The sequence below is a fragment of the Pongo abelii genome, chromosome 8 (genome assembly GCF_028885655.2).
Source record: "Pongo abelii isolate AG06213 chromosome 8, NHGRI_mPonAbe1-v2.0_pri, whole genome shotgun sequence".
Lineage (NCBI taxonomy): Eukaryota > Metazoa > Chordata > Mammalia > Primates > Hominidae > Pongo > Pongo abelii.
The window spans coordinates 77,824,917-77,837,754 of record NC_071993.2 but is presented as its reverse complement, the minus strand read 5'-3'; the positions used below and the strand labels follow the sequence as shown (position 1 = coordinate 77,837,754).

The window sequence follows — 12,838 nt, the reverse complement described above, 5'->3', positions numbered from 1 at the left end:
GTAATGAATCACTTTCTTAATCTTTTCTCTGCCCCATCCTTTGACACAGCCCACTGTTTCCAGGGGTTGTTTACCTATTCTCCTGCTTAACTAGACTGTATAACAGTGTAATCTTGCAGTATATTTTAAATTTAAATTTTGGAGAAGGACTTGGTGATCATTGATCATTGGGCCCCTCTGCTATGTGTAGATGCTACCGGGGAAAATAAAAATAAAGAAAGTGTGGTGTCTGTCTTTAAGGACATTACAATCTAGTGGGAGAAACCTGTATGTAAATGGCTGAGTATGATCAAAGGCAAAGTGAAATAAACATTAACTAGAGGACAAGCTCATAGTAATACAGATAATGGAGCAATTAATTCTAACTGAAAGGGAATCAAAAGCTCCTTTGCAAAGGTGGTGGCATTTGAGAAAGTGTTTAGAATGATTAGATTTTACGAGGGCAGTACAGAAGAAAAGGCAATCATTCCAACTGCAGGGATAGAATTAGCAAAGCCTTAAAAGCTCAATTCAAGAGGTTTCGTTTTGGGTTTTGATTTTTTTTTCTTTTTAATTCTAACATACGACACAATGGTAGGCCCTGGGAAAGATTCAAAGGGAAATAATATGAGTGTCTTTTTCTCCTGTAGCTCATATTCCATTTTGAAAGAAAAGCCTTTTTTTTTTTTTTTGAGACGGAGTCTCACTCTGTCACCCCTGCTGGAATGCAGTGGCAGGATCTCGGCTCACTGCAACCTCTGCCTCCTGGGTTCAAGCAATTCTCCTGCCTCAGCCTCCCAAGTAGCTGGGATTACAGGCACATGCTACAATGCCCATCTAATTTTTTTGTATTTTTTCTGGAGACGGGGTTTCACCATGTTGGCCAGGCTGGTCTTGAACTCCTGACCTCATGATCCGCCCGCCTTGGCCTCCAAAAGTGCTCGGATTACAGGTGTGAGCCACCACACCCAGGCCAGAAAAGCCATTTTTATGACAGTATATCTGAGGAGTTCATCAAGAGCATATACTTGTCTGGGATGATGTAATTGAGTGGCACGTCCCTTAAGAGCTACAGTTCACGAGAACAGAAAGAATTCATTATTGCCAAAGGTTTCTAGAGGACATGAATATAAGCTCTTTCTGGAAATATGCATAGAATTTGATGTGAGAAACAAGGGGTAGAGATATTTAAAAAGAGAGTGATGGCAGTTAATAATCTTGTCATGTCCCCGCCATTGTGGAAGTATTAACTTAAGTGTTGTGGAAGGTGCCTTTTGGCCCACATCAGAAGAAAAAAAAAAAAAAGTTAGAAATAAAATTTTAGGTGAAATCAAATTCCTCCAGAGTTCAAGAAGGTAAATTGAGTGAAGAAGACTGGGGCTATAAGGAGAGAGAATGGAAGAGACTATGGCATATTAGAGACCATGGCCAAGGCTCAGTGAAAAAGAGGACACCACTAAGCTCCAGCCAATTCCCGTGAAAATTATGTTGGTGAAAACTCCACTGGCCACATAAAAATTCTTTGAGTCATACCTAGTATGTAGACTACTAATTTTCAAACACTGCTGGACTGCAGAGGACTAAAACCCTTAGTTTTTGTAACTATTCAACTATTTATAGTTGAATATAGTTTTATAACTATTCAACTGTTTATAGTTGAATATAGTTTTATAACTATTCAACTGTTTATAGTTGAATATAGTTTTATAACTATTCAACTGTTTATAGTTGAATATAGTTTTATAACTATTCAACTGTTTATAGTTGAATATAGTTTTATAACTATTCAACTGTTTATAGTTGAATATAGTTTTATAACTATTCAACTGTTTATAGTTGAATATAGTTTTATAACTATTCAACTGTTTATAGTTGAATATAGTTTTATAACTATTCAACTATTTCAAACACTGCTGGAGTGCTAGAACTAAAACCTTTAGTTTTTATAACTATTTAAGGTTTTAGGACAGAGCTGCAATGCAAAAAAAAAAAAAAAGTAGCATGTTTTAATCAAGCTACAAAATGCAAGATATGTATATGTAAACTATATTAAATGAAGGGGAATTGATAGGGGTTACCAACTGCTATTAAAATTTTTTCAAACTAAGTTTTAAATGAAATATGTCTTAAAACTCTATCTGTTGCTTAAACTGGAGTAAACAATTTACAAAAAAATTTTAGAAAAATTTATTGGCTCAAAATTTCTTTCAACTGTCTCATTTTCCTTTGAGACAAAAAAAAAAATTTAACTATATGGCACTTGTTCATTCTAAGAAGGTGGGAATTCTGAATGCACACTTTTCCAGTCTTGGCCTCATCAGATACTTGATGAATGAACCTGTATTTGCCATCACTGCCAGTTGCCAAGAGTGGATGCCACCAGGATATCTTGGTCAGATTCATTTATGTGCCTGTTATGTTTTGGTCCATGAGCCTGGCTAACAGTAAAACTAGGTGGGGGTTGGAGGTTTGCAACAGCTGCTCTGGGGCCTGCTGATTCCTGAATTTTATAGCATTCATAAATCACACAAAAATGTCCTATGTCAGTCCACTTCCAGTTTAGGCTTTTCCCCAACATAGTGCAAAAGAACTGAAGTTGACACTAAGAATATAATTTGTAAGCCTTCACAATACAGTCCAGAAGGTTTATTATTTATTTAAAAAGCTAATATATTCTATCTTCTCTATTAAGAATTCCTGACAGGAAGAGAAGCTTAGTAACAGGGATGAATGCAGTGTAATAAAGAATTTCACATGAAGATTACAATATTATGCTTCTATCTGGGTGAAATGTAGCATTCCAGATGTTGACTACATTTCACTAGAGTTTGTGAACAATATAAATTCCTGAGATATAATAGGTCAGCCCTGCTTAACGCTGAGAAAACACTTAGAAGATTATCAAATTTTGAAAATGTACTAATGAGCTACAAAGTCTGATTAAAATCAAAGGTGCTATGTTCTAAAAACATTCTTTGTGATTTAGATAAGTATGGCTTATATTTCATCATTTATGACAATACTTTAAGGCAAACTTTGCAAAGATGGAAAAGTCTCGGTAATAAACAACAGTTCACTATAGCTCCTCATTAAGTCATTTTCAGAAAGCAGGGTTAGATCCTGAAGACTGTATAAAAGAAAAGGAAACACAGAGAAAGACAGTCCACAGATATTACTGTTCACATGCTAAAAAGTAAACTATTAAGGCCTCATAACACAAAACATGATATTTCCAATTATTTAATTTGGTAATTATTTATAAATAATAAGTCCAAGATGTGAAGCAGATGCAAACAAAGATGAACATCTCCTGTTAGTAAATTCTGGAGGACAGAGTAGCGGGAAGTATCTTTCATAGACAATGTCTCCATGGGAAAGAAAATTTTCACATTTTTCAGCTTTGGTTAAGATCAAACTGATCTAATTAGCTTTCTCATCTAATTTGTTGCTCAGAATTCCTTTTAGTAAGGCATGCTTTTCATAAATTTCAAGGAAGGCTATTTGGAGAATAGTTTGGAATTAGACATAAACAAAAATGGAAAGCTTTTTCAAAGATACCCCAAAATTTTTCTGAGTAACTAAAATAACAAAATTGGGACGTCATAAACTATACTGTTAAGCTAATAATAAGATGCTGTTTATACATAATAACCCAGGATTATTTTATATTCATTATATTTGGGTTGTAGGACATAATTTATCTAGACAATTTTAATTAAAATTATATACAACTAATTAGAAGGAAAAAGATTTTTTTCTTTTCTGAATGTGATAATGTAGCCATATGGATTAGCTATCTAGAAAGGTTATTATAAATCAGAGGTATTAATAAGCTTGCAATTAAGTGTGTAAATAACTTTGTTTCACTATTTTCTGATTTCAGAGTGATTGTGAACAGTGGCATAAGACTGTAAACCTGGTGCCTCAAACAGAATTATGATCATAAAGAATGCTCACAAGACTAACATGATTATAAAACTGAGACAGAGGCAAAATATTAGTCCTCCTAGATTTTACCTAATCAATTCCTGATAGGAAATTTTTATTTGTCTAAAAAAAAACTCCTGTTACATTCTTCTTTTACTTACATTCTATTCTCAGAAGGTAGAAAAAAATCAGGGACACAGATAACTCTGTACTTGATTTTGACCAACATGAAAGGAGTGCTTAAATTTAGTTAGGGAAGAGATAGTGAATGACCAGAGCACAATCATCTTTTTAAACAAGTAAATATATTGCCACAACTTATTGAAAAAGTAACTACTATGTGCCCTATTGATACCAGTGACTTTGAGGAGTGGATATAGAAATATAAATTTGATAATATCAAGAGTTTTATCTTTCCTTACCACATTGTTAGCATTGCATTATTTTAGAAATATTTCAAAGAGATTATAAGAAAACTACACACCAAGATTCATCAATGATTTTGTTTATCAACTTGCTAGAAAAACAGCAAAACTGATCATCAATTCCCTGCAAACCTTGCTAAGCTTGCCTTGCCGCACAGTGCTTCAGACCTAGTCTCTAGTGAATATTATTCAACTGTTGGTTTATTTCTCTTAATTCATTTCAAGGAATGGCTTCAAATAAAAAAGAAAAATTTAAAAAATGACTCATCCTTGTCCCTTCTACTCTTTTGGCTAAACAATGTACATATCAAATTTCATATTCCATATGCATAACATGAAAAATGATTCTCTAGGATCGATGACTTAAGGTTGGAACTTCAAATATGTTAGGAATCACAGATGCACCATCACCCTAGTGTGAGGAGGCAATAGTAAAAAATCTAACCTGAGGATTTCACAGATTCACAAAGGGTTTTCCCAGGAAGGAGTTCTGCTATCATGACTTATAAAAATAGTTGATTGTCCTCACTGTTTTTGAATCCATATGAATTCAGACACTTCTGTAAGTTTCTTGGAGAAAGGTTAACAATAGTGTTAAAACGCCATTTTACTGAGAGATTCAAGAACTAAGCACTTGCTGGCTGATTTTTCGAAAATACAAACTTGAGTGCTGCAACCAACACAAAATACTGGTTCCATATTTCTTATGCAATCAAAGAAGATTATGTGCAAGAACAAATTGCTGTTTTGCAAACAGACTGCAGATGAAGGTAAGAGCATTTCTCTGGAAACATAGGACAGACTTGCTATGTTTAAGTAATGTAAACAAAAACTTAGGGATATCAATGATACAGTTAACAGAGGGTTTGGTGATTATCACATACTTAATACCATATCAGCCTAATTATATCTCCTAACAGATAAGGCATTAATAAACATTCTAAGTGGTTTTTGACTAAGGCCTGTGGGTAATTTATATAATGAATATATTTATAGAAGACCTCTTTTCACCAATGAATATATTTACTTCTCAGAGATAAATTTCAAATCGCATAACCAGAGTGTGCAAGCACTGTATAGCAATGTATGTCAAAAGAAGCAACACAGACTAGAATCTTTCCCACATGTATGAATATTCATAGCTATGTAGATTCAAATAAGAGAAATATTGCAGCTGTTATTGGCAACTGACTTACCAGTACTTGTAAGGAAGTTAACATTTCTCATTACACCTTCCGTGTAAGCCCCTGGCTCGTAGCTGTCCATTTCACCCGTGACGATATGAGCAACTCTTGCTGCCCGGCCTCTGATAGCACCCGCAGCACGGTCTAAATTATCCACATCCTGGTCTCTTAAGGCTATGATACACTTGTTGACATCTTCCAAGATATGGCTTTCTGTAAGTAAATGAATCAAATTAGTTTTTGTGTGTGTCTGTGTTTAAAATCATACAAATCTAGCATATTATAATTATGTTAACTTCTGACTTCAGATAGAGTGCACATTGGAAATGGAAGACTTTGAGAATTACAAAAAAATTGGAGACATATTTTGCTTACATCCCTTTACTCTTTAATTGCAAAATCCATGAAATATAACATATTACCTTTTTAAGAGAAATTTGTATTGACTGCATATTATTTTAGATTCTAGTTCCAGTAGATTAGATTTTAGAGTGACATAGAGGTGGAAATTAAAGACAGTTTCTAGATTAAAATGAAAATAAAATATGTGATGATGAAATGCTACATGTGAATGAAAGCAATATTATACAGATTATACAACTTATATATACATAAGTCTTTTAAAAGATGGATTTAAACAAATGAATTCCAGAGAAAGTTGCATACTCTGAAGAGTGTCTCCTGACCTCGTCCTCTCCATTCTTTACATGACTAGGCCATTGTCTACGGCCATACCACCCTGAACGCGCCCGATCTCGTCTGATCTCGGAAGCTAAGCAGGGTCGGGCCTGGTTAGTACTTGGATGGGAGATGACTAGGCCATGAAGATAGCAGGAAGTTATTATAGCACAATAATATTTTCTTTCTTTATAGAATGATTAATACTCACAGATAAAACTAATGAATGAAGATGCACAAATATGTGGAATATCAATAAACATCTTCAATGATATTTCTAATAAATTGAAAGTATATTAAAAGAATTAGTGTTCTGGCTTCTGGCTTTATCACATGAATCCTCACTTAATATCTTTAATGACTATTTCCTTAAAACACACCCAGAAAACAATTACAACAATAAGATCTCAGTAATTCCAGAACATATCATTAATTCTCTTTCTCTCTTTTTTGTCTCTCTCACTCTCTCTTTCGATGTCTCTCTTTCTGTCTTTCTCTTTCCCAATCTGTTTGTGTATATGTTACATGTGTTGACTATGTGTGTGTGAGCTCTTTTCCCATAGTCAATTGGGAAAAGAAGAAGTCAAACTGTCCCTGTTTGCAGATGACATGATTGTATATCTAGAAAACCCCATCGTCTCAGCCCAAAATCTCCTTAAGCTGATAAGCAACTTCAGCAAGGTCTCAGGATACAAAATCAATGTGCAAAAATCACAAGCATTCCTATACACAATTAACAGAAACACAAAGAGCCAAATTATGAGTGAACTCCCATTCACAATTGCCACAAAGAGAATAAAATACCTAGGAATCCAACTTACAAGGGAAGTGAAGGACCACTTCAAGGAGAAATACAAACCACTGCTCAACGAAATAAAAGAGGACACAAACAATTGGAAGAACATTCCATGCTCATGGATAGGAAGAATCAATATCGTGAAAATGGCCATACTGCTCAAGGTAATTTATAGATTCAATGCCATCCCCATCAAGCTACCAATGACTTTCTTCACAGAATTGGAAAAAAAACTACTTTAAAGTTCATATGGAACCAAAAAAGAGCTCACATTGCCAAGACAATCCTAAGCAAAAATAACAAAGCTGGAGGCATCATGCTACCTGACTTCAAACTATACTACAAGGCTACAGTAACCGAAACAGCATGGTACTGGTACCAAAACAGATATATAGACCAATGGAACAGAACAGAGGCTCAGAAATAATGCCACACTTCTACAACCATCTGATCTTTGACAAACCTGACAAAAACAAGAAATGAGGAAGGGATTCCCTATTTAATAAATGGTGCTGGGAAAACTGGCTAGCCATATGTAGAAAGCTAAAACTGGATCCCTTCCTTACACCTTGTACAAAAATTAATTCAAGATGGATTAAAGACTTAAATGTTAGGCCTAAAACCATAAAATCCCTAGAAGAAAACCTAGGCAATACCATTCAGGACGTAGGCATAGGCAAGGACTTCATTACTAAAACACCAAACACAATGGCAACAAAAGTCAAAATAGACAAATGGGACCTAATTAAACTGAAGAGCTTCTGCTCAGCAAAAGAAACTACCATCAGAGTGAACAGGCAACCTACAGAATGGGAGAAAATTTTTACAATCTACCTATCTGACAAAGGGCTAATATCCAGAATTTACAAAGAACTCAAACCAATTTACTAGAAAAAAAAAACAAACAACTCCATCAAAAAGTGGGCAAAGGATATGAACAGACACTTCTCAAAAGAAGACATCTGTGCAGTCAACGGACACATGAAAAAATGCTCGTCATCACTGGTCGTCAGAGAACTGCAAATCAAAACCACAATGAGATACCATCTCATGCCAGTTAGAATGGCAGTTATTAAAAAGCCAGGAAACAACAGATGCTGGACAAGATGTGGAGAAACAGGAACACTTTTACACTGTTGGTGGGTATGTAAATTGGTTCAACCATTGTGGAAGATAGTGTGGCAATTCCTCAAGGATCTAGAACTAGAATTACCATTTGACCCAGCAATCCCATTACTGGGTACATACCCAAAGGATTATAAATCATGCTACAATAAAGACACATGCACACGTATGTTTATTGCTGCACTATTCACAATAGCAAAGACTTGGAACCAACCTAAATGTCCAGCAATGATAGACTGGATTAAGAAAATGTGGCATATATACACCATGGAATACTATGCAGCCATAAAACAGGATGAGTTCATGTCCTTTGCAGAGACATGGATGAAGCTGGAAACCATCATTCTGAGCAAACTATCACAAGGACAGAAAACCAAACACTGCATGTTCCACTCATAGGTGGGAATTGAACAATGAGAACACTTGGACACAGGGTGGGGAACATCACACACTGGGGCCTGTCAGGGGCTGGGGGGCTGGGGGAGGGATAACATTAGGAGAAATACCTAATGTAAATGATGAATTGATGGGTGCAGCAAACCAACATGGCACATGTATACCTATGTATCAAACCTACACGTTGTGCACATGTACCCTAGAAATTAAAGTATAATAGTAAAAAAAAGAAGCTACCATTTTCAAGTACATTGGCAAGGTGTTTTTTTTTTAAACAAATGCAACATATATGTATTCAAGGCATGTTTACTCTGTATTCACTAACGTGCTCAATTTTATATTGTAGAGCTATTTTCTTAGTCCTATAAAAGTGAAAGCATATTTACAGAAAAAACAATGTCTGTTCTTGGAAGATTAATAATATATAATACACTATATAATTTCTCTTTAATTAAAGATGAAATGATAGCTTGTACAAACTATTTTTTCCCTAGTGAATTTTGCAGAGGAGAAAACATACAAAGAATATTCACTAACAATGAATGAGTAGTCACCTCTTCTGTAAAAGTATGATCTATATGCCCAAGAATTTATTATTTAAAGCAGTGAATAAAAATATAGCAAGAATTTTTCTGTTTCTTTTTTTGTTTGGCTTTACAGAAGGTTGTGCGATTATTGCTCACAATTAAATAATCCTGTCTGAGGCCATAGTGTTAAATCTTGTTGAAGAATTATAGAGGTAAGGTCAGATATGGAAATAAAAGTCTTATATAAACATATATGATACGAAAAAATAATAAATAAAATAACTGAAAAGAAGCTATAACCAGACTTAACCCAAAGCAGCTATAGTAAGAATATTAGAGAAGATATGTAAATGATCTTTGAAATTACTAAGATTAAATATAGCACAAAATAATTAGAAAAGGCTCACAAATTTTGTATTACTGTGACACATTCCCATTACCCTGAATGCTTTACAGAATGCTGGGAACAACTATTTGCATGAAGCTCTAAACATAGAATGCCAGAAAAAGAAAATCAAAATGTTAGGTACCTCCCACATATGCACAATAACTAAATATTAAGCAACTTCTTAAAAATGATTATTTCTCTGCTATTTATATTTCTGGTGAATTTAAGTGGCTAAAAGAACTTCATGAAGGCTTGAGTTTTTATGCCAAGCTACACAGCCTTTAAATTTTTAGGAAAGAAAAAAATGCCAAATACCTTGTATACAACTTCCTACTGTTGAATCTCTTTAGACTTTGCTTCTGATGGAATGGGTTTACTCTTTAAACACAGCAAAAGTCATTTGTCTCACTCCTCAAATTATTTTTTTTCTGAAGTAGATGCACTTGAACTCAACAAATGCATCATTTTAAAAATGAGGTTAAAAGAAAGAGAATATGTTATTATAGAACAAGCACATTTAGAATATTACGTTTTGAAGGATTGTCACATAGCGAAGATTTTTCTTAACAGCTTCAGAGTATCAGCTTAACATTTGCTCTGAGGTGAGGGGTGGAATGTCCTGGTATTAGCGTAAATGCTGAAATGCATTCATTTAAGAGCAGAGAATTGTTGAATTATTAGCAATTTCTATCAATCATTTTTATAGCCATCTTGAGATGCAAAGGGTGATTTCTATTTTGTTGGAAAATAGTAATACATGGGATAATAAAGGAACTGATCTTTTACTAAAAGTTACTTTGTTTGGTGCAAGCTTCTCTGGCTAACTCCATCTTCAGTCACCACAGGAAGTGTAGCACAATAAAATTTTGAAATGCATTTTTTAAATGATAATTTTTTCTAGTTGTTCAGTTTCATTCATATATATATATGTGTGTATATATATATTTGTGTGTATATATATACATATATATATATATGTATGGAGAGAGAGAGAGAGAGATAAGGTCTCCTTCTATCACCCAGGATGGGGTACAGTGCCATAATCATAGCTCATTGCAACCTCAAACTCTTGGGCTCAAGTGATCATTCCACCTCAGGCTCCCAAGTAGCTAGAACTGCAGGAACTCACTGCCATGCCTGGCTGTTTTAATTTTTTATAGAGACAGGGTCTTGCTATGTTGCTCAGGCTGTTATCGAACTCCTTGCCTCAAGCGATTCTCCTACCTCAGATTCCCAAAGTGTTGAGATTACTGGAGTGAGCCCCTGCACCTGGCCAGTTTTCAACAATTAAAGCCAGAATTTAAAGGTCAAATCTATTGCCCCAGGGAAAGTAGAAAACAAACAAAATTCAGTGAGAACAAAATGTTAAATCATTGGCTTTCTACAGCCAAAGTAGAATTTTATAAATCTATAGTTCGGAGAACAGACTGAAAGTAGAAGCACATTTTGTTTGCAAAAGCTAGCTAGACTTGGTTGAGAGGTAAAAGTTTCTCCTTTTAATTCCTGAAGTGGGACTTTGAATATATCAATGGCAAAGCCTTAAGGGGAAGAGAGTTTATGCTATAATCCATCAAGTAAGAAATGATACACTATCAACAGTTTCATCCCCTGATATCTAGATACACAAGAAAAAGATTGAGAGAAGGGAAGAAGAGAGAAAAAGATATTAACTAGTTTTTCTAGAGAAACTGAGTTATAACGCAAAATAGATTGAATTTTCCAAATTGTCAAGATTAAGTTTAGCTACCCAGTGTATATGAGCTAAGAGAGTTAAGCTAAATTTAATTATAAAAAAACAAGTTTCAATTTTTGCATACCTGGCTCCATAGCTATAAATTAAAAACACATTACATAGGCAACTACACAAATGTTCAACAAACAAAAACAAGAATACAGTAATTTTTCTTTCCCATTTACCCAAAATACATGAAACTAAAAAGCAAATAGAATGCATTAGTGTGTGAGTTAATTGTTACTTATCTATCTACTTACAAAATTTGTTTGGCAAGAGTTTGACTATGATGATTGGTTTTCAAATTAAATAATATCCCACAGAAAGATCTAAGCAAAAACTAGCTTGAGAATACAGAGTATGCATACAGTTAAATGTAAAATGTAAAGTTCCTTCTTCCTCTTTTACATCCTAAATCCTTTCTTCTGTTTCTTCTTTCCAAAGTCTTAATATATGTTAGAAAACGTAGATGATATAAAAGATAAAGTACAGTCCCTGTCTGCAAAGGATTCACAATCTAGTAACCAGAAAGTAAAGCCCTTTTTATTTTATTGTCTTTTATTCCGCCCGATACAATAGTCAAAATTGTAGTCACTTGGTAATTTTACAAAAGTTTTGTTAAACTTTAACAAAATTTGCCCAGTTTCTTTGCACTGAAAGCTGTTTATTCTTGCGCTTTTAGAAAGCTCGAATTTACTTGACTTACTTTTGACAATTATCGAAAGAAAAATAAAGTCCAATATTGCTATTTCCAAGCCAATTATCAACAATACTTATACAAACTCTGCAGCACTTAATCACACACAATTCTATAGAAGAACACACACACACGAAAAAGAAGAAAGTCATTGAAGGCTTCATATTTCTCTCAATATGTCTTAAGTAGGCTCTTGCAACAACTTGTGAAGTTGTTAAGAAATTTATCAAAAGCTTGGAAATAGAAAAAATGGACTATTGCTTGTCCTTTTAATGTCTTGTTGAACAGACATTGCAATCAGGCCCACCTGGCAAATATCTAATTCTCAAGGAGTGTGTATCTTTGTTCCACTTGCTGTTAGTGTCAATTAGGATATTTTAAAACTCTGTAAGAGTTAATGCTCTTTAAAAAAAAAAAAATCTGATGACCATGTAAATGATTCTTGTTACAAAAAGTGTTATTTTTTGTAGAAAAGATAATCCTAAAGGCTACAGCTTCATTGCTCTGTAGGACATTAACCAGTTTTGTTTCTAAATGAGAAATTTTATTGAGCCATTCTTTATCTAAATTTTTTAAACAAGGCTTATCATTTTAGCGCCTCTCAAAAATAAATTTTTGACACATGCTCAGGTTAAATTTGTAAAACTCAGGCTTTCAAATTTAGAAAATTATCCACAGACTGTACACCTCGACTTGGAAGCTACTGATTTTTCAATTAGAGTGCTATCCAGAAGAAAAGATGTAAAGCAAACATTTTATGTTAAATCATAAACCTACATTTAAAATGCAGAACTATAAAGCTTCTATAAGATAACAGAGGAGAAACTCTAGGTGATCTTGGGTTTGGCAAGAACTTAAAATATAACACCAAAAACATAATTAACAATTTTTTTAAAAAAATGAATACATTGGACTTCATAAAAATTTAAAACTTCTACTCTGCAAAAGACACTTAAAAGAATAAAAAGATGCCGGGCACGATGG

General features: G+C 34.0%; 1 protein-coding gene across 1 annotated transcript in view; it reads right to left on the bottom strand.

The window, feature by feature from the left end:
• The window catches only part of CTNNA3 (catenin alpha 3), a 1,821,585-nt gene that overhangs the window by 473,728 nt on the left and 1,335,019 nt on the right, over positions 1-12,838 (bottom strand). Inside the window, exon 12 of the mRNA XM_054522537.2 lies at positions 5,528-5,728. Coding sequence (XP_054378512.1) covers positions 5,528-5,728 — 201 coding nt within the window. The remainder of the gene's footprint in view (positions 1-5,527; positions 5,729-12,838) is intronic.